This window comes from Salminus brasiliensis, chromosome 10 (genome assembly GCF_030463535.1).
Source record: "Salminus brasiliensis chromosome 10, fSalBra1.hap2, whole genome shotgun sequence".
Taxonomy (NCBI): domain Eukaryota; kingdom Metazoa; phylum Chordata; class Actinopteri; order Characiformes; family Bryconidae; genus Salminus; species Salminus brasiliensis.
The window spans coordinates 7,889,023-7,912,656 of record NC_132887.1 but is presented as its reverse complement, the minus strand read 5'-3'; the positions used below and the strand labels follow the sequence as shown (position 1 = coordinate 7,912,656).

The 23,634-nt window shown below is 41.3% G+C and overlaps 1 protein-coding gene across 5 annotated transcripts in view; it reads right to left on the bottom strand.

Moving 5' to 3' along the window:
- The window catches only part of LOC140564051 (uncharacterized), a 38,549-nt gene extending 16,251 nt beyond the window's left edge, over positions 1 to 22,298 (bottom strand). The window contains exons 1-3 of one of the 5 annotated variants that reach the window (XM_072689110.1): positions 21,822 to 22,298; positions 21,627 to 21,750; positions 1,272 to 1,353 (exon numbers count right to left, since the gene is read on the bottom strand). In XM_072689110.1, coding sequence (XP_072545211.1) covers positions 1,272 to 1,353; positions 21,627 to 21,695 — 151 coding nt within the window. In that variant the 5' untranslated portion in view covers positions 21,696 to 21,750; positions 21,822 to 22,298. Of the gene's footprint in view, positions 1 to 1,271; positions 1,354 to 2,021; positions 2,120 to 21,626 lie in introns of those variants that run through there. The other 4 variants (XM_072689109.1, XM_072689111.1, XM_072689108.1 and 1 more) reach the window with 4 other exon arrangements.
- Positions 22,299 to 23,634: the final 1,336 nt, after the last annotated feature.

Sequence of the window (23,634 nt, the reverse complement as noted above, 5' to 3'; positions counted from 1 at the left end):
ATGACAATGAAGAAGATGTAGGCCTACAGAACCCCATGTTGCTGAGGTGCCTGTGATAAAATGCCATTCTGTTCCTCAAATGGGTATTAGCGGAGGCTTGAACTTCTAACAACTGCTTTTTACTCGTGAGAAGTCTAGCCATTCACTCATAACACAATGATGTAAATGTATCTCTCTCCAGCCTATACAGGGAAACTAAGCTGCAAAAATGGCCTCTTCTGAATGCACCGAAAAAAAGCTTTCACAAATCTATTCTAGCTATTCAGCCCACAGCAGTTTAGCCCCACCCACTCACACTGAAACCATAAGGAGTACAGTTAGAAGTTATATGGATGGTCTTGGTGAATCATGGTATAATGAGGAGGTCTTTTAGCTAGCGGAGCATTGTGGTTCGATCACAGGTGGGGAGTGGTGGAGGCGGAGCATGGGCAGAAACAAGATATTATTGGATAGTACTATGCTGCATTATGCCCGGAGAGACAGCCAAATTTTCATACAAATCCAGTGAGCACCAGATAGCATTAGGTGATAGGAAGGAACAATTTCTGATAAACATTTGGTGAGCACTAGATATTATCAAGTGTGCACCAGATAGCATTAGATGAGCAAAAAATAGCATTAGATGACAGACAGGGATATGTTTTGGTAAACCTCTGGTAAGCACCAGATAGCATTAGGTGAGCACCAGATAGTATTCCTCTGAGCGTGTTGGCTGCATCAGCAGCAGTTCGAAAAGAGGTGATGACTGGCTTGAGGAAAGGAGACGTTCTCAAGTTCTTGCCTTCCTAGTGTTGGGAGCATTGCTAGTGCTATGGGGAGCTTTAAACGGGTAGGTTAATTGACAGTACCAGATTGGAAGAAAAAAGGAAAAAACAAACTGACAGACCAAAAAATAAATAAATTAAAAAAACTAGAATATTTATTTCAAGGTTTTGAAAAATATGGACACAAACCTATGCATTAGGACATTAATTATTCAATAAATGATGAATGACATGGAAAAAAAATAACTGCATTAGGGTTTTCGGCCACCACAGCAAGCCCTGGAATGATGTAACGCTGTAATGACTGAGTCAACACGAGGTCTAGCATTACAGCTCAGGTCAGAATAAGGTTAATTCTAAATAAGTTTAGAGGCCACACAGTTTAGTGAATCATTATACTAGTATAAGCTGCGGTATCAGTGTTGAGCCAGGGTTATGAGGAAAGGAAACTGGACCCAAAAAAAAAAGAAGAAAGAAATGATGAAATGCTAACACACAAATACACACCTCTATCGATCTGTGCCAGCTCTTGGTTCTCCCCTTCAGAATCCTCACTCTCTCCACCCTCCTCACTGCCATGGTAGGAAATCTGTATTGAAAAAGCCACATCTCTTATCACATGTTCAACCTGAGTCATGATAATACAGCCCCCCACATGCAGCACAGAGGGTCAGGTGGATAAAAGGTCACGCCTCCCGCAGCACACTGACAACACAGGCCAGGGGAATCCTCTCAGGAGCTGCATTACATCTGTTTTCCAAACTCAGCTGCATGGAAACACAGCAGAGCCACTATATCACAACATGACAAATGACTAACATTTCAGGAACCCATAAGGAAATGATCTGTGTGACCCAATGGATGTTTTTTTCATTTAACCTAGAGCAAAACGCTGGCTTGTAGGCACAAGAAGCCCGGCAGAAGTTATGGCTCCATGCCCATGTGTCTGTTTGAAAAGAGAGATACCACAACTTCAGAAAAGAGATCTATTGGTGTCAGACTAATAAACTAGGACCAGTCCAGCAGATGAAGCAGCGTAAAGACACAACACATAGAAAGCCACGCTCTGCTGCATTGCGCTCCCTCACCATGTGTCCCTGTGTCTTCTGCCCATTTTCCATAGCCAAAATAACACTCCTTCAGAGAGCAACACGGTGCGAGAAAGTGAGAGACAAGAGGAGGAGAGGGAGATAGAGAGGGGGGAAAAACACAATAGACTACCCTAAAGAGTTAAGTAGCCCAGTGCACAGTAATTACCTTGTCTCGGCCAGGCCAAGCAGCTGCCATCTGTTCTCAAGTACACACATATACTCACACGCACACACACCTCTCTTCAACCTCTTGCTAAGCAAACAACTAGGCTGAATGTGAGGAAAGACACAGAGAAAGAGACATAGAAGAACAGAAAGCAGGAGAGAAAGAGAGAGTTAGAGAGAGAGAGAGAGAGAGAGAGGGGGAGGAAGGGAGAAAGAGAGAGAGAGCATGAGAGACTGAATGAGATAAATAAGTCCTTCTGGCTCGCGTGTGGAGAAGTGGTGTAAGAATACAGTGCAGTTCAGGGCCCTAAAGAGAGTCTGCTCCACCCAGGCCTGTGTGAAAGTCACTCTCACACCAAGCATACCACTTACCATACACCACAAAAACCACTCCTCACCTACACTGGGAAGATAATTAGAGCATAACGCTTAATTCTATTACTATATAACGCACAGTAAAGAGTCACTGTCATGCAAACACCTTGTATCTGCATGTCTGCCCTTTTTCACTTTTTGACATAATGTGAATCTGTTTGGTTTTTTTTTTACATTGTGTCAAAATTGTCTTATGATGAATGCACCAACAGAACATAAAAAGTTATTAATGGGATATTTTGGAAATACAAGGCTTTTGCACGGCAACAATATTTTGAGTCCAATACTGGTATGTACATACCGGTTTTACTTGCAATAGTTAAAATGATAGATGTCTGATGTCATATATGTCTGAAAGCTGCTGAAGACTTTGCTCACAACATCAACAATGAGAAAGCACTAAAATAAAAAAATCTCAAAGGGTAACAGATCAATAACCGTCAACGTCATTCTTATATTAGCGAAACCTCTCAACATTAAGAAAACCTGAGGTGGGTTCAAGCAGCAAGCTAGCAACAACAATTAGGAAGCAGCATCAAGATTCTGCACTATTCCATAGTATTCCTATTTTTCGAATGCTGAAAAACTGGGAGTGAAAAATGGCAGACATGGAGATACAAGGTGTTTGCATGACTGACTCTTTACTGTGCCTTATACAGTATAATGATAGAATTGAGCATTAGGTTCTAATTATCTTCTAACCTAAATAAAAATACCCCTAAGAACCTCAAAAGGAGATGTACCACTAACCATTCACCATTAAGAAACACCTCTGATTTACACTGCACAATACTCAATTACACTACTATATGGTATACAGTACATACAGAGCCTAAATTATATATTTGTTTTATTAGTATTGGTGAACATAACATATAGATTATACATTATAGCATAATAAAGCTATAGGTAGAATTTAAACCTTAAAATAACAACTTCCAAATCATTGTGATGCTCCACTGAATGGAATATGGAGAATACTGTCTCTCTATCATTGCTACTTCAGGCTCAGCACGCTGCTACCTGCGCTATATAACTTTGGAGAAGTGGGCAGGAAAACGCTCACGAGGACTGTGTGACGCTGCATAAGCCAAATCATGTTCGTGTATAATTCTGTAATATTACTGTACCGCCTCAGTCCCAGCCTGCCCAGAAATGCATGTAGGCATGTCCTTCCTGAGAGGTGGCTCAAAGCGCAAATTTGATATACTGTCTGTAACAGACCTCTGAACTCATTCGTCATTCTGTAGTCGACATCATTCCCATATTAGGAACACCTTCCACATGAAGAAGAAAACCAGAGGTAGACTCAAGCTCTAGAACTCTAAGGTTGATTCAAGAAGCTTAATGCAACTTCAAGATACTATACCATGGTATTTCTACTTTTACAATGATGAACAAGAAAACAAAACACCACCTACTCAAAAGAACCCCAACTATCTCAAAGAAGATGTGGATCTGCATGGATCACCCTCTCCTCGACTCACCTGAAGACCTCAATGTCAAATTTAAAAAGTGAGCGAATCAGAGCTCACTGAGCACAACAGAACCAGAGAAAAGCTCTGCTGAAACCGGACATGAGCTGCTGGTACAACCCAAGAAGACGATGGCAGTAAATTTCACCCCTAGAGTCAAAGTGGCTCACTGGGATCCAAAAAAGGGCAGAATTCCATTCAGCAATAAAGAGCCAAGACACGCCAAGACACACACACAAACACCCACACCAGTGATAACCAAATAGACTACTCCACCAACACAAGGGCCTGTTTCCCAGGGAACAACCCCCAGATGGGAGGATAAGAGCACGTTCTACAAGGACTGGAAACGGCTGAATGTGTACGTGCACGTATATGATAACATACCTTCCTTATAGACCAGCATGCATGTGCCAATCTATGGAGATAAGATCTAAATTCTACCGTAATGCTTGGTATAGCCATCATCCACTACTTGCTTTTTCCATGAGCAACATTACCTAAAGACCCTGAGGTAGAGTAGGGCTATTTTCAGCTAAAAAGACTGTGTGATGTTCTCACTCTTGGCTTATCTGTTAAGTGTAAAAGTTCTCTTAGGCAACAAATACTGTGCCGCTCCGTAACTGGCTGTAATATCGGTGCTGAAGCCTTTGCGCTGTTGCAACTTCACCTCTGTATTTTATGACCGAGAAACTTTACAACTCCTTAATTTCTGTGTTATCATTAAACTAAGCAAAGCAGTCATTAAAGCTAAAGAGAGGCCTTGTTACAGAGTATCAGTGAACACATACAAATAGGGATCAGCTCTGTTTGCATATTTAAATACGGGGTCATTTTGTATACTTAGGTAATAAGGCCAGTATCAGAATTTGACAAGAGCTCCCAGCAAATCCCCAAAATAAAGGAAGCTGGAGATTCTCAGAATTTCCACATGTCTACAGCCTGCAGTTCCTCTCCAGACTCTGGAGAAAGACTGCAGGTTTGTGAAGGATGCTGGCAGAGGATACAGAGGGGTGTAAGGTTTCCCACAGTGAAGAACATTCTGCACATGGTCAGTGTGTGTGTGTGTGTTTGCTCAACTGCATTTAAAAGCTGCACTCAGGGCAGCTTTCTGTGGTGGCAACTGAGTAGATGTTGACACACATGCATAAGTACCAGTAAACCTTACATAACCAAGGGGGATTAGTCTAGTATAGAGCTCTGGCATAATCTGATGTAGTGGCAATGTTCGTGTTGTGATTGAAACCTGTTAAAACATCTGTTGTCTCACATTTCAGTGCCCCAAAACAACCACAGAATCATGTACCACCACGTTTGGGTAAAGGGGAAAAAAACTCCTCTAGAGTTCTAGAGATCTAGAGAGATCTAGAGTTAGCCCACTGTTCATAATATTTATGTATAAACAGCGATTTAAGTATTGGGACAGCTGCTCATTCATTGTTTCAACCAAAATCAGGGGTATTAAAGAGCTTATCCTGCTCATTTTTGTTGGAGTAACTGTCTCTACTGTCCAGGGAAGAAGGCTTTCTGCTTGATTTTGGAGGAGGATTGCTGTAATGATCCAAATGCATTCAGTAAGTGTTAGTGAGCTCAGGATGCTGGATGATTATGATGATCGCCAGACCACTTCACCCCCAACCCATCCCAATAGCCTATGCCTTGTGCCAATAGGTTCACGTTTATCTACCCTAGAGAGTCCTATTTTAGTGGCATTACTTCTCTACAGGGAATTAATGCAACTTAAAGTAACTGAATGCCTGCATTAAAAGGCGGTGTTCACGAACGATTGGCTACATAGTGTATCTGTTAGGAAATACATTTAGGTCACGTGTAATCTAGGAAAGAAACTGAAAATGAAAGTAGTAAACATGTTTTTGACTGCTAATAATATTTGTGAGGAAACTAATCTAGGTTAAATGCTTGTAATTACACATGCCATATATATGCCCTTCTTCTTTTCTAGTTTTATAGGTCATTATGACACTATGGCCCGAGGATCGCAAGTTTAAATCCTAGGTCATGCTGCTTTGCCATCAGCAGCCGGAGCCCGAGAGAGCTCAGTTGATAATAGTAATCAATTAGTAATTGATCTTTGTAAGTGATGAGGGAGTCCTAGTGAGTAAGTGGGTGTTTTTTTTTGTTTTGTTTTTTTTTTGTTAAATTTAAGACTTTTCTTTTTTAAAAGTCTTTTTTATGCATTTTATGCAAGATTACTTTTATTTTTAACTTTTATAAAAAATAAAAAAAAAAATTAAAAAAAAACACCTTCATACACATCTATGCTCATTGCAGAGCATTTATCCATCCACAACACTTGTTTCCAAAATGCCTTGGGCTTGGTTCGATACTCTTTTGGAGTACTCCTGACGCTGAATTTTCTGGTGAGGATACAGAAAAGGTCAGCAGTTCTCTCAACCATGAATATCAAAATTATTTAAAGAGGCCACTGCACAGTAGAACACTGAACCATCACTCTGCTAAAGAGCAATCTTCTAAAAACATCCTGTAGGTAGCAGGCTGCAGTCAAACAGGGGGTTTGACGGGTACTTCTAGTAATCCTATTGAACAACTGTATTGAAAAATATTTTAAGTCTCCAAGATCTCAAGGTGTCCTCCATCGCTCTCATTAACTTTCAGTTCTTACTGATGCCAGTCTGGGTTTATGCTCCTTTGAGCACAGTCAGTCAGTCAGTCAGTCAATGATCAGTCATGCTACAGTAGGAATATGAAGATGTAAACAGACAGTGGCTACCTGGAACTGTTTTTCTGTCTTTGCTTTTTATCCTTTTTTGGAGAAGGGTGAGCCCTCTCTTCTTAGGAAGATCATGTATAAACAGGTAAAAAGAAAGTAAAAATGAATGAATGAGCTCTTTGAGCAAATATGTGTTTGTATTGCAGTGGGTGAGGTACATCTATAAGGATGCAAACTCCATGGTTGGCAGAGTGTATCATCCATGCATGGTGTATTTGCATACTCTGTGCAGCAAAGCCCGACTACTTTGCTTAGTCTCTCACACGGCTAGCATAATTCTACTTCAACACCTGCCATAGTTCGCCTGTTATTTCCACTTTTGTGTGAAAAAAAAACAACAAAAACACACATCTATGCTATGCAGCCTGCCAGGTTTGAGATAACACATCTACACTGCAAGCAAAGTATGTGCCCTGATACCAACTAGCCTGAGAAACACATACACTTGAGAACGGAATCATTTTCACAGTCATTTTCATCAACATAACATTAACCAATGTACACTCTTAAAAATAAGGGTGCTAAAAAGGGCTAAAAGAGTGATGCCATAAAAGAACCATTTTTGGTTCCAAAAATGAACTATTTTTGTAAAGAAGGTGTGTAAAGAGGTGTAAAGAACATTTTTAAGATTTGAAGAGGTCAATGTAGAGGTTCTTCACCAGTTTAAAGGTATGGAGCCAAACGGGCCTTGCCTTTTTTTTAAGTCTAATGTTATTATTTGGTTAGCTCAAGGCTTTTTCACACCTGCAAGTCCAGGCCAAGGTCCGAACCAAGGTTCGTCTTTGTTACATTGTGTACATCTGGTCCAGTTAGCTACATTTTTCCAAACGCACTAAAAAACTTGCATGATACGCCTACGTCCCGCGATCATGGCCTACGTGGGCTGAATCTTCCGATACTAGAAGGACACAGGTCTGTTGTCAGTGTGTTTTCAATTCGACGGGGAGCCTTTCCCAAATAAAATGATTGAACAGGTTAATTTCGTTACTGCCTTTTTACTAAGATTATGGTATTTATACCAGCAACATCAACTATATGCACAGTACTCCACACTAGTTCAAATGAACATCCTTGTCTTGCAGCAATTATATCGCAGCCAACAGATAAGGAGAAAAAGATGTTTATGAAGATGTTTAAACATGATAATCACACCAAATTTCAATGAAACATTTCGGCTACTTCTCTCCTCTTGTGCTACCATGACTCATTTTTGCTTCATCTCACTTTTCTGGTTCTTTTTTTTTTTTCCCCTTCTGTTGTCTTATCAGGGACGATAGCCTGCTTCAACTTCCTGTAATTGGTCTAAAAGTCCAAACCATTCAAAAAAATGTTTTTATGCTGCAAACAAACCATGGTTAAGTTAATCTTGACTTACAGCAAGAATTACATTATATATATATATATATATATATATATATATATATATTTTTTTTTTTTTTTTTTTTTTTTTTTTTTTAATTGACTAAAACTCTGTTAGACCGTGTATAAGACAGGGCATCAATCTTCTATTGAGAAATAAAACATTTTTGTGAGCCTAATCAGTAAAGACAATTAAATGATCAATTATAACCTCAGAATTGTTTCAAATTTCTAAAATATTTCTGCCATTTCTAATATGTCTATTTACTCATATTTTATCTTTTGCCCTTCAACAGCAGCCTTTCAAAATCCTTTCCAAGTACATTAACTGCTAACGGACTGTGCCCAGTCTACCTTCTGTACCTATTGTACTGGTCTGTAAACTGAACTAAGGAGTGCTTACATCGGCCATGAAGGTAACCAGCTGTCCCAGAGATCTACAGTATTACGCAGCCAGTACAGCTGTGTGTTGGGGGGGAAGGAGGGCAGCTGCACTGTTGCCATGACTGGCCTGATGGATTTTCAGAGTAGCCCGAGTAGCTGTTCTCATCTGAGAAGGAGGGAGATTAGGGCCAGTGATGACGGGCATGGATTAAAGGCTACAGGGACAGGAGTGTGTGTGTGTCTGTGTCCGTGTCCGTGTCCGTCTTTGTGTGTGTAAGGGATAACGGTTCAGAGGACAGAGAGAGTTATTGATGCAACAATGGTCAAGGGTCAGTCACTACTTGGCAGTTCACTGCTTTACTGACATTCATCCTCAAACATGAGTCAACACTCGCGTCAAAATACACCACTGATCTTTCCATGTTCCACTCACAAATACATGATTTCAGAGCAACCGTAGCCAGGTTGGAGAAGCTTTACGGTGCACTCCAATTAAACCTAAAGAGTCTAAAAATAGATAGATTTAGATCCTACATTTCTGATGACTTTTCTGTGAGTGTGAAAAGTCAGACTGGCTGGATGTAATGATTTAAGGAAAATCCAGCACTCTGCAGACGTTTCAGGCCCAGGAGCACATGAGTTCAACCCATTTCTCTCAGCAATAAGAGAGTTCTTACTGTAGAAACTCCAGATCCCATTAGAACAGATCCAGAAAAACACTAATACAGCAATAAGGAACAGGAATTTCTCATTCTGAAGAAAGTAGGTGAGATATTGTGAGCTAGACTAAGTAACAGAGCTTGGTTCCAGGTTTTTCCTGGACACCCCACAGTCCAGCAAGCACAGCGTGGATGTGTTCAGGTCCATCAGCAGTAGCAGCAGCAGCTCACCTGATTTACCATCATTAAGCCCCAATTTACCACCAAACCAGGTGTTGATATGAGGAGAACTCTAAATAATACTAGACTCCATGAGGAGAACTTTGGAGATGTTCTAATGATGAACACAGTAATGGAGAACCACCACCACTTTCTGTAGGAGTGTTATTATTAGTGTTTATTCTAATATCAGTGTTTTACTGAGCTAATAAACACTTACTGTTCAGATAAGGAGCTTTTTCACTCAGAATTTCACAGCTTTTGCAAAACTTAAAAATATATATCCAAGACACTGGATGTCACTAGCTAGTCAAGTTAATATCACACCTACATTACAAGCTGCGGTCACCCATTTACTCCTGGTCACTTCTTGTAACTAGTATCTGGATTAGTATCCAAATCAGATTTTAGCCACAGGCATTTACATTGGATGGTCAAATGCGTCTCTGGGTAGTTAGGCCGAAATCAGATTGCTGTGTGGGATGGAATATGCAATTATTACTGGTGTTTTGGTTGTACTGGGAGGGGTTCTGGTTGTGGAATGCGTCTTGGAGAGATGGATGCATTTACCCTGTGTAACATGTGGCTCAAATGCATCTCGGATCACCTTGTGAACTTCTGAAGTGGTTTGGGTGAAGGGATTTTTGATGTGGTTTCAATGAGTCCTCAGTGTGTTTACACTTGCATTTTTTATGTGGCTTCAGATATAATCAGATATAATCTTCTTACTTAAGATGCATGAAGTGACCAGGTGTAAACAGGGTCATTTTCTACCATCTGAACAGTAAAGAGTCACAAGAAATCTATTTTGACTTATTTTGGCCCCTCTGAAGCTTCATTTGAATGTGGCTTCACATCCGATTGGAAATTTGAGACTCAGTTTGATCAGTTAGATCAAATTTCATGCATCTTTTTGTCATTTGAGACGCGGTCTGCTGTCTGTGCGCGCTCACATCTTTAAGTTAAAAGGGGACGTGTTATGGAACAACTCACTTCTTCAGTGCCTGAACTCTTATTTTAGAGCATCTGCAGTGCAGACCTACACTGTGAAATAAGACTGACCAGTCAGATCTTTGTGGGCTGCCCAAGTCAGAAACCTCAGCTTTCGGATCTGACTCTGCTTCTTCAGTTACTAACCATCTCATTATAATTATACCTCCCCCTGTAGTTCTTTCTGAGAGGCTAAGCTCCCTCTATCTTTGAATAGGCAGAGTTTTAAAAGACATCTGTGGATCAGAATTGTCAGGATTTCTCTGCACGCTCTGTAAGGCTTCTCCAGCCTAGCAAACGTCACTATAAAAGACAGCCTAGTCTGATTTCAGTAAAACTGATGACTTTAGTGCATCATACAGTAAAAGTGCATCATGGTTGATGAGCGAGTTGCATACTGGGTTGGAACACGTGTGTCAGAAACATGAGTTCTAGCGAGGCCTGAGCCCATCTGCTACACAGTTTGGAATGGAAGGTGGAGCTGCCATCATTGCCACAGTGTGTGTGTGTCGGGAGAGTGAATGACTAAGTGTGATCACAGCCACAAGCTTTCTGTGTCTTCAGTTCTTTTACAAGAGAACATGCATGCATGCACAAACACACTTACTCACATACTATTTGAATTTCAGGGCGACACACTTGTTTACACTGGTTTCTAATAGAGACGCAGAGGCAAACTGCTTTTCTTTCACTTTGTGGTTGCATATACACATATCAAGCCTCCACGTGATCCCTGACTCAGACAGAAACTGCTGATGGAGAGGAGTAGAAATTCCCCTCTCGTAATTTAGAGGTGAAATAATAATGATCACCACTGTCAAAAACTGTTGCTACAACAGTCAGTAGAGTTGCTTTAGCTTAGCTGTAAACATTATTATGATATTATATGTTTTATTGCATTGGGCAACATTCAGTAACACCTCTTGTCCAGAAGTGTCAGTTCTACTCTACATGTTCGAACATTGATTTGATTGCATTCAGTCGAAAGGACATTAGTGAGGTTAACTAATGCCTGCATTACACCAAACAACCTGCCGCAGCCAAATTCATAATTCGGAATAAAATCATGGGAGTCAAACACTGGAGCAGGTCTCAGAGTCAGCTGTGAAGAGCAGAAGACCTGGAGCTGCAGGTTCGACTGCAGATGGACTACTGGAAAGCGTTTGATCGGTAGTATGGTATATACAAGCAGGCGGATTTGACTGTCATGAGCAGGAGCTATGCTAAGCTAAACAGTCTCAGCTGGTGGAGTAGTCGATCGTTTGGTGAAAGGTTGCAAAGATAGTTGTCTTAGCTTTATTCCGACATCCCCTCCCCTCCCCATTTTCTCCACAATTTGGATCACCAGTTTCCCAACCCATACATATTCTCCCAATCACATACAATGCTCCCAAAACTACTTTTCCCAAACTGCTGCCGAAACAACATTACCAGGCAACCAAGGCGCTTGGATTGGAGGACACCGTCGTACACCCAGCTCTGATGCCTCAGCCAGCAGACACCAGTGCAAGCCAGCTATGCACTGGAGTAATGTGGAGAAAAAGTGCCATCTACCCACCCTGGAGAGAGCAAGGCCAGTTGTGCAGTCTCAGAGTCCCAGCTCCTGATGGCTAGCAACATGGCCGGTATCCGATTTAGTGATCCTCTGGTCATTGCGAGAGTATCTAATTCTGCTGGACCCTTTGGGGCCCAGTGGTGTTTATTATGATCAGAAGTTTTTAGTCTTGGCTTATGCAAACTGTGATGGACATTGTATATAAAAAATAGGTGAGCTCTCTCTCCAGGGCCAAACAAGAAGCAGCAAAGACCCTCTGCTGGGTGAGGGGGTGCTGAAAGTGCTGACGCTGTGGCCAAAAGCTGCTTCTGTTCCTGCTCCATTCTTCAACGGTGTCTCTTCTTGTAAACTTCCACCAGTAAACTTCCACTCATAGTCGGTCACTAAAAACTCAGTCAGTAATGACTAATCGTCTTCAGATGTGAGTCAACGTCTGACTTTAGTCTTTTAAAAGTCTTCTAGTGTTTGGTTAGCATAAGCGGTAGATCACAAAAGCCACAGCAACTCATATCCAGGCATCTTTCACTCTTACTCAGCTCAAGTTTTCATTTACAAAGACTGATTGGTCTAATTGTTGTTGTTATTCTTATTAATACCCATCATCATTACTATTTTAAGTATTACTATTACTACTGTTAAGCATATCACTTACAAGATCACTACACCTGTGCATGACAACAGACTTATGTAGTGTTAAAGAGACTTAAGAACATTTATCATTCATTTATAAGTGCATTTGATGAGAGGAGGACGGGTCTGACCTTGGTTCCTTGATTCAATGTTTTCTTTCTTTTCAGATTTCTTCAAAGCTTCAGCTGCTAACAAAAAGTGCTATACAAGTAGACCAAAAAAGGTGTCTGGGTAAATAGAGTATCCTGCTCCAGTTTGTACTCAATCTGTTGCATTTCCCCACTAGTGAAAACTAAGACCTTCATGAGTCAGAAATATACAGTCTACTGGGTACCATACCATAGCAGGGGGGTTGTCTAATGAGCCCAAATAGCAACCATGGGCTTCTCAGAAGCAACTGTCTCAAGATCTAAAAAAAAATAAAATAAAATAAATAAGTTAACTGGTGTCCTCAAGGCAGGGGAAGGCTATAGGAAGCTTGTGTATTTTTTTAGCTTGTGGATTCGATAGTGTGGACTGTTCAGAGGAAATGTGGAAGTCACATATCCTCACAACTGACAATTTCTCCAGCAACTTGTCAACCATAACTGCCTGTGACTGTTCAGCTACTATCTAACATGCACCCCACTTGAAATGTGGCTTTGTTACAGGGTGGTTTTAATGTTTTGGTTGTATAAATTGTTGTATAAATGGTAAAAATGGAAAAACACTTGAAAAGAAGCAGAGGACAGATGCAATGAATGGGCAGGTAACAACACGCTGCACCTATCTATTGAAGTTACCATCTCTGAAAAGTGAATGATGAAAGTGAACGACGGAACCCAGCCGGCTGCATTCTTCTACATATGCTTTTCAATTTGCTATCTGATGTGCCTTAAGTCTTGCATAGTGTCCTCCTCTCTGGTCCTACTGAAACACTCAAAAATACCTTGTAGTGAAGAACTCAGAAGTTAATTCAACTTTCATAACGTAGTGTCTTAGAGTATCGGCTGTACTCCCAAAAGAATCTTTAACTAGTCCACTAGTCAGGGTGAAGGCTTCCTTCACTGTATGGCTTATTAAAAAGAGCATATCCTGCTTTTGTAATGGTCTCTACTATCCAGGAAAGAAGGCTTTCTGCTAGATTTGCATGCGTTTAATAGCAAGAACATCAGAGAGTTAGGTCAGGATGATAACCTCCTCACCTCATCCTTAACTCCCCAAAAGTATTGGATGGCGCACCAGCACTGCAGAGAACACAGTTCCACTGCTCCACAGCTCAGTGCTGGGGGGCATTATACCCCTCCAACCCACACCTGACATTAGGCATGATGCTAATAGGTTTAGTTTATCTGCTATTGTCGAATATGTGCATCTGCACACCTGTGTCAGCAACGGGTGCAACTTAAGATGGCTGAATGCATTCATTAGAAGGGGTGTCCACAAATATTTGGACATATAGTGAATTCGCAACAAAGTCCAGTAATATTTAGCAATGGGACAATCCCACTTATTACTTTCCAATATCAATAGTGAAATCAGCAAAGTGTCAGCAGATATCATCAGTGATCCAGAATTATCCCTAAAACAGATTAAACTACTAATCATAAAAATTATGAATCAACAAAATAATTGTTTTTACATCACTTCATCTAAGATGAGCGTCTAAAAGTAGGCCATCATGCTCAAAGTTCTTAAATACTCCACTAGCCCACAGGAAGAACACACAAACAGTTAACACCATCACACCACACAGTGTGAGAGTGTGTGTGCTGATTCAGGATAAATTTGTTACAAGACTGGATCAGAAGCGACTTTTATCCTCTTCTGTTTTCATCCAGTCCAGAAGTTTCTGCTGATTTCGACCCAAAAGCAATACTCATCCATACCGATCTGCTGTCAAGTAATATTTTGCCTCCCCATTTGCAATTCTTCTGCACGTTGCTCCTGAATAAGAGTTCATTCTGAACATCAGCCTCAGCTAGGCATGCCTCCTCCAGGGCTGAATGCTAATGACAGTTTGCCTGATGGTGGAAAACCACTAGGCTCCAGTTTGAAAACATAGTGAAAACAGATACGAGTAATGATGTGTAGTGGCTCAGGGCTGGAAATGGCAAAAATACTGTGAGTCGTAAACTGATCAAGGTTTTAGGGAAAAAACACAAACATGCAGACAATATTCCCACAGTCCTGGAAATTACCAATTAAATATATTAAATTCCCTAAAATCCTGGATCTGTATCAGTTCCTTTTCAAAAATCTGCTTTGCTAACCATCAGGGACCATCATTCTACCCTCTTCCTGGCCAGAGATAATGATGCCTTCCTCTTAGCTATTCCATAAGGAACTGATCAATGAAGACTGTTTTCCATTTCAATGTGATCTACTCATATTTTACTCACACCTTATTAGCGCTCAACAGTTTACAGGTACCCTTGTTGAATAACGAGAGTTTGGTACATGGACGTCACATACCGTGAACCTCAAACAGTGCGGTCAGAATGCTGAAAAGAAAATCTTGCATAACTCAAACAGGGCTGGAAAAAGGGGAAATTTTCCAGCCCTGTCGACCAGAATGCCGACCAGACAAGAAAAAAGGACTGACTGGAGGAGGCCAGAAAAGTGCTGTGCACCACAGGAAAGCCGGTGAACCGAGCAGGTGCTTGGTGGGTACTGGACTAAAACCTAACTGGTTCTAATCTCTTCAGCTAGCCAACAACACATCATACAGAACACACGCCAAGAGGACTGCAGTGTAAGACTGAATTAATTATAAAAAATAATTACAATGGGTGTGTCTCAATTGCGTTCTAATTAGTAATATTTATTACTTAATACTTACTCATTTTTTATGTAGTATTTAATGTAGTATTTAATATAGTATTTAATATAGTTGAGAATACTCAAACACCCACAATGCATAATTAAAACTGGTCATTTTTAAATGTGTGGTTATAATGGACATTATTATCCCACAATGAAATGTGAAGCGAGGAGCTACTCAGCTCTGATAAAATTAGGAAATAAATGGCAGATAACGATGCCAGTGCAACAGCAGACGGTGTCTGAAGAACTGGCAGCGACATATGTTGCCATAGCAATACTATCACTTCCTGTTAGTATGTTAAGATCTTGTGTTGTAACCTGCCAACCCCGCCCTATGAAGATCAGTATATGGTACATACCTCATAGTTTTAGCGTATAGTACTCAATTTGAACGCTGCCAATGTTCTTGTTACAAGGCTATGGTAGGCTAGGCCCCGCTATGCTATGCTATGAGGCTACTGTGAGCCGTCATCGGTGCCATAAACCAGCCAATAAACCCATAAAAGTAAAAACAGCTTGTTTATTCTTAAGCAAAATAACAGGGTTGTAAACAGGCCTGTAAAACTGCATCTGAGCATTTTTCACCCGAACCGAAGTCACTTACTTGCTATTTATACATCAAAGGAACTAAAAATACTTAAGAAATGATTTCTATAAGCACCAGTGTAACACTCTGCAGTCTGTTTAGGCACCGACTGTCTAAAATAGCCTAACATTCATAAATTTGAGTAGTTTACCGACTTCATTAAACCATTTGCACAAAGTGTCACTACAGGCACAGCTTTTCAACACGGCCGTCTCTGCAATTGCACACAGCTCCCTTGAATGCTCTCTGCAAATACTCTCGCGCTAACTTTCAGATTAAGTCCTTGGACACCATGCAAATGATGCTTGGCTAGAATTTCCTGTCCTTTTCCTCTTGGCGCATGTAAAAGCAAACATTTCATAAATTGCTTGTTGCGTGCCAGAAGGATTTAGGCCTGTGATTCACTGCACAATGAACACACTCATTTTGAGTGTCAAGCACTGCCAGTTATTCATGTTTCATGACACTTTAACCGAAGCCCTTCCAGCAGCTTCTAAAATATCATAAACCTGTTTGGTGATGAAGACTTTTTAAGACATTGATATACCCGTTATACATAGCTTGCATTCTATGGCTCTTTAAATCGCTAATATAAAGGCCTCTTTTCCTCTTTACAGGGACAAACTGCGGCCTTTGGGAAGGCTTTTTCAGACTCGCATTGTAAAATTCTCAGCTCTCCTGCCAGCATAGAGGCAGAACCCCAGTAAAAATGGCTTTCTTGGTAAGGACTGCGATATACACTGTCCTACTCAAACACAGGAAGTTACACATAAACAACAGTCAGAGCCCACACAAACACAACAGGCCTCAGGGCCACTTGCTTTGAAGGGGAAATGGTGGAAAGTAGAGGAGAGACTAGGCTGCTCGCTAAAGCACATGACTGAGAAAGAGAGCGAGCGGGCAAGTGTTTATGAGAAGTCTGTCATGGAACGTGTTTTTAATTCCATTTATCCACCTTTCAGCCCATTCAGCATTTTCCTATTGGACGCTGCGGTTAATGTTGGCACACGTATGTGATTGCGGCAGAGCATGTGTAATGTCCATGCACCCAGCACTCCTGGAGATTATGATTACAGAACTACTCAGGGCCAGGGATTTCATTCATGTCCACTGGACCATGTCCGACACACACACACACACACACACAATGACGTGTGGCCTCAGTCAGCAGTGCTCCTCTACAAACACCAAGGCCATTCCTGGCATGAGCCTGGACTCTAATTAACATAATTGTATTTATCAGTGTAAGCTAAGAGGTCAAGCTTGAAGCAGGGCATGTGTCCACTGGAACAGCAATAACAGCCTTCAGAGAGGGGTAGCCATTAGCCACTGACTTTCCACGTTAGACGCATTGTTGAGGGTTCGGGATCATGGGCACAGCGTGGGAATGTAGCATCTGAAGCCCAATCAAGGCTCCTGCATGGAGAGAAAGTACCTTAACCCTTCAAACTAAAAGCCCAACTACAGAACATTCGCCAGATAACAAGCCTAGAGTCAGGTCTGTCCAACAGGAAAAGCAGAGGGGCAGTTTGAGCGGACAATCCTCAATGTAAGGCTTAAGCTACACTAAATTGACAAAAGTATTGGGACATCTGCTTGTTCACGGTTTTTGCTGAAATAAAGAATTAACCCTGCTTTTGTTGAAGTAACTGTCTCCAGGAAAGACCAGATTCTACTAGATTTTGGAGATTTTTGGCTTTATACCACTCTAGCCCACACCTGGCATTAGGCAGCATGGTGCCAATAGGTTCATGTTTGTCTGCTCCAGCGAGCCCTTTTGGCAATACTTCTCTAAAGGGACTAGACATGCTATATGAGTGTGTGCTGAATGCATTAATGAGCTGAATTGAGTGTGTTGAAACAGAACTAAAACAATTCTGCAGTGTTGTGGCCCACTAGGGCATGGGTTTGACATCATGCTCAAAGCAGATTTAGGACTTTAGACGTATTGTAAGAAGTATAAACCAGCTCTTGCAACACTGACTTTTTAAACTTTTTGACACGAGATTGAGCCAATATGGATAACTGAGAGGACTCAGATGTGCTCCAAACATAATAATATGAAGACATATTTACGGCTCATGAAAGCAGGTCACATTATCATACTGTTTTGATTCTGCATTTAAATAATCCATTTTAAAAACTAAAAATGTACCCCCCCCCAGCCTATAGAGACTGGATAGTGTAGCCTAAAGCTTTACACAAGACTTATGGATAGGAATTAGAATTACAGTTATAGCCACTGCACAGTAGTACAATGGATTTTATCCATCATACAAAGGACAATAAGACTTCCTGCCAGTCAAGGGGACCAAACCAGCAACCTTCTGGTCCCAAACCCACTTCTCTAGCCTTTAGGCCATTCTCACACCTCCCTTACCTCTCAAAACAGATTGGATGGTCTTCTCACAAGTTTACTTTCCTCCATTTGCACCTAACGCCAGAGTATTAATAGATCAACACTTACTTTTTCTTCACACATTCACAGCTGATGACAAAACTAAGACTAGCCTGATTAGGATACAGGAAGCACAGCTCTGAGTTGCGGTCTGGCCAACTGCTCATACACACATTTGTAATTAGCTCTTAACTCTTGATTGGCAAATATGGCCTTTCATGAGTTTTATAAACACAAGCAATAAAACAAACAACAATTTGGAGCTTTTTCATGTGCCTTCATTAAGCCCCCTAATCAGATTCATTTTTCACTTTCATTAAGAAACTTTGAATTTCCAGAGGAATGCTGCGTCTGGTCAGGGATCTTGATCACTCAATGTTTATGGATTATAAACACATCTGTGCAGGGGAGCTAACATCAGAGCAGGAATCTACATCAGGGAAACTTTTCCACATTAATGTCACCAAGGAACCATTTTTCCCCATGTATTTCGTAGTCAACAAACACATGTGCTGGTACAGCCAATATCCCAAACTTAAAACTATCCCAAACTTGAAAACTGCTCCCTACTTCCAATTTGCTCCCCCATCTGCAACCACATACACATATTTTATTTTGCACACAACACAGTGCAAGAGTACTGCATGTCAGCTTGAGTATACTGTTTGTACTCTACTTACTATTGTGTTGAATACTGTTAGAAATTGTAAAAGTCCACAAGAGAGCACAGCCAATTGTGCTACCTCTGACTCCGGCTGCTAATGGCAAAGCGGCATGGCTCGGGATTTGAACTCACGACCCCCAGGCCATAGTGGCAGCGCATTAGACCACCGATTTTAAAACCTTTGTAATCAGTCCATGTATCATTACATTTTGATGTAATATAAAGCACAACTGCCAGACTCACATAGCAAACAAGCCAAAGCCTAGTTCATGACACGTAGCTGCTACAGTTGGGCCAATTCTGCCCAAGTACACATTTGCCAATGCCAAAACTGACCTATGCCTTAACTGAGCCATAACTAAAGCAACATTATGTAGAATTATTGCCTTAAAGAACAGCTTCAAAATCACTGTGATGCTCTACTGGCTGTAATTGCTGCTCTGCCACTGCACTGTGTAACTCCGGAGTGCCTTAGTACCTGCAAGTTCACTTTTCCACAAACACATAAACTAATGCCACAGATTCCAAAAGTGGCTCCCTTCACAAACTTCCCTTTCCAAGGAAAGAATATTAATGACCCAAGAATGCGAGGCTTATGTGGAAAAAAAAAGAAACCGGAAGCCACGTCACCTTTTGGTCAGCACAGAAAATAAAAGTGTGTTAAGAGTGGAAAGTACCAGAGTTGAGCAAACGTTACATCAGTTTTTGGAGCTAAGGTAATGATGGTGCAGATTGTGATGGTGTAGATTGTGATTATGCTGAAAGTTACTGGCGTATTCAGCCATGGTGTTCATATAGTGATGGTAGTCTGAAGAAGCTGAATTATAGCTATTATTAGGGTTAAGACTGGGATGGGTTAAATACAGGCATGCTGTTTTCTTCAAGAAAATAATCTCAAGTGAGCTATGATGCCCATTTCCCTTCCGTGAACCTGCTAATACTGATAGAGCTTAAGCAGATATGAAGATTTCACTCTTCATAGAACAAGACCATGCACTTAAAAGAGGTCCTTTAGGGTTCCTTAGCCTCACAACAGCAGAGCAGTGTAATCAGAAGCAGCACAGCAGTTCAGTTGGACTGATGACTTGGATTATCAGACAGATAAATCAAACAATGATTAATTGCATACACACCGACCAGCCATTAAATTAAAACAACCTGCCTAATATTGTGTAGGTCCATACTTGTGCTGACCCGTCAAGCTCTGGACTCCACAAGAACACTAAAGGCATCCTGTAGTGTCTGGCAGCATGAGGTTTGCAGCAGACCCTTTTATGTCCTGTAAGCTGTGAGGTGAGGCCTTCACGGATTGCATTAATGAGTCTTAAGAACTCGTGAAGACCCATGTCTCCGGATGTCCTTCCAGGAGCACTTTTGGTAGATACTGACCACTCCATCCCGGGAACACCCCACATGTCCTGCCAAGTTAGTTGGTAAATAGCTATAGTTTGTCCTAACGGTCATTATTTAGTAGGTCACCAGTAATAATGGGCATAGGTTAAGCTCAAATAAACAAACATGGGCGACGTGAGATTCTGTAGTTGGTGTCATGCCTGTATTAAGAACTTTGGGTCCAAGCTCAATTTCTGCTACTGGATTTCTGCTCGGAAATACGAGGTCATTAGCCAGTGGAGATATGAATTTGAATATACCCTAGCTACAAGCAAGCGAACACTCCCGCACCTTCAAGTGATGTCCCAGGAACTATTATTTAACACCACCAGCTACTTAAACTGTACTCTACTACTGCCGAAGAATTTAACGAACTTTATTCGATGAGGCTTTGATGGTGGTTGCTTGTTGATGGTTGGTTGGTGATGGTTAAGTTTGACGAAATTAAGTTTGCTAGCACTGAACGAAGCTGAAAGTTTGCTTTCTGCGGTATTGCCTGTCACATTAACACCACAGTTGTTTAATGGCACGTCTCTTCTACACAAAAGATGTACACTACGCGTATGTCTTTTGCGTAGAAGAGACATGCAAGTTCAGTCGTGTTAACTCGCACTGTAGTTTGTTTCTTTGGTGGTTGTTGTTTTTTAACAATCTCTGAGCTCATAGTTAGGTGTGGTGGCAGGAACTGGAGTGTACACACTTTTTTTGCCTGCAGAGCACATCCATCCTCCACATCAGCGGATCTCCTGCAATTTTCGGAAAATGCACATCAGGGGTTCGATTACTAGACAGCCGAGGCGGGGCTTAGTCAGTAGTGGGATGGGGTAGTTAGGAGCCAATCCGACATTAGCAACATTCAGAGCGTTGCTGTCCAGCTTTACATAAGTTCATCAGTTGCGATGTTAGAGTTAGAGACGTAGCCGAACTTAATTCTCAACCTCTAGGGGGCGTACTAGACACGTTTGGGACAGCAAAAAAAATAAAAATCACTAGAAAATAGCATTTGTTGCTTTTGTTATGCAAGTATGTGGGTGCAAATGTTTCTAGAGGAAAATAATATTTAGTTTATTGGCACTTAAAGGCAAAAAAGACTTTTGCAGTCTTTGATAATCCATATAGCTAAGATTATTCTTGAGTAAATAGAGAAGTAATCCAGTCGCTCTGGATAAGTAAATGTAATGTAAATATAGGTAAATATAGAACTTTTAACCAACTTTTCCCATTGCAAAGTATCCCAAAGTACCACCCAGCAACTATAACCCAACTTTTACAATAAATTAAATAGCCGACAAAACCAAAACAACAAAGAAATGATCAAAATAAATGATTATTATTATTATGATGGATGTTTTAATGAACTTACCTTAAGTTGAAAAGGATGGATTTCATTGAGGGAATGTCTCCTGAGTTTTTTAGTTAGGGTCTTCAGCATCCTGGCCAGGAGACTTCACTGCTGTGTCTTTAGTCTGCTCCCTTCAAAACTGGATCTACACATTCATACCAGGCTTAGGTGACCAGACATCTGGCTAATCTATAAAGTCAATCAGCTCCCACTTACAGTGTGTGCTCTGAGGAGGTCCAGGAAAGGCGGTCACAGCTATCCAGCAGCAGCAGCAGCAGCAGCAGCAGCAGCAGCAGCAGCTCTCGCCTGCTCTCACCAACAGCCAAACCCAGCAGCGCCATTAGGAAGCAAACACACAAGCCAGTTCAGCCTAAAGCAGGTCAGACAGCGTCGACACAACCAGCCCAGCTCTCCGTTCAACCACACGCAAAACTTTGCTCAAGAACATAAGCTGACCTGTAGTGTGTGTGTGTGTGTGTGTGTGTGTGTGTGTGTGTGTTGTGTTAATGTGAGCAGACCTCAGCTGAACATCTCAAACTTCTCACCTCCTAAACTTCCTATAAAACACTCATTTTCTCCTTTCTGCTGTTGTCTCACTCACACACACACACACACACACACATCACACATTCACTCACACACTCACACACACTTCCACTCTCACACACACACTGCACGCACGCTCCTCGTATTTTCTCCAGTTCTGAGTATGCAGTGTTCTCATTGGCTGCTCGGGTCGGTGATGTCATGTGGCTTTGGGAAGGGGGCGGGGTTACCCCTTCTTAAAGGGAACACAGGAGAGCAGGTGGAGCTCCAGTAACGGCACTGCCCAGTAAAGGTAGGAGAGAGTGATAAAGCCTGCGAGACAAGGTGTGTGCATATGAATATTAATAAGGGAGTGAGGAAGACAAAGAGAGAGAGAGAGAGAGAGAGAGAGAGAGAGAGAGAGAGAGAGAGAGTTACAGAGAGGTATATAATAAGCAGCATTATGTAATGAACCTTAAAATGATAGCTTTACAATTATGTTGATGGTACGCTGACTATAATAGGGAGAGCGGCGTCTCTGTCACTCACCTGACATTCAACTAACACTGACCTACTACTGAATGTGTAGGAACTGCACTCAAACTTACTTAACCCTAACCTTAACCTTAAATGAACCCCAAATCCCAATCCTAACTCTAATCCTAACCTAACTTTAACCTTTAACTTAACCACAAATCCTAACCCTAACCTAATCCTAACCTAATCCTAACCTTAACCTTGAATCAACCCCAAATCCTAACCCTAACGCTAATCCTAACCTTAACCTTATCCTTAACCTTGAATCAACCCCAAATCCTAACGCTAATCCTAACCATAACCTTAACCTTGAATCAACCCCAAATCCTAACTCTAATCCTAACCTTAACCTTAACCTTAATTCAACCCTAAATCCTAACTCTAACTTTGATCCTAATCCTAACCTTAACCTTAAATCAACCCAGACTCCTAACCCTAATCGTTACCCTAACTTTACCCTAACCCTCATATCTAACCCTAAAAGGGTAAAGTCAGGGTTAGGGTTAGGTGCAGGGTTACATTCAACTGACAATCATTTCCATTTAACTGGGAGTTCAGTTGAATGTTAGTTGAGTATCATGTGAGCATCTAGGAGGCATCTGCAATAGACCGTCCAAGTAAAGTGTTACCCCAGAGTCTTTAATCTGTGTTAAATCCTGTAATATGACCCAACCTGTCTCAGTCCACATGCTTCACACTTCTGTATCTCTCAGCTCGTCAACAAATGCTCATGTGCAGCTGTACACAGGCTCACATGGGTGAAACGTGGGCAGGTTCCAGGGGGGCATGGGCTCTCTGTAGGTTTGTACATGCATTGTTACTGGGCATTTATCATTATCTTAGCACTGGTATGTTTGAATTTGATTGAATTTGACGGGCAGTAAGCCCTATAGCACGATACTTCCACCACCATGTTTCACCACAGGGATGGCTTTTACCAACAGTTTTCACATACAAAGAACAAATG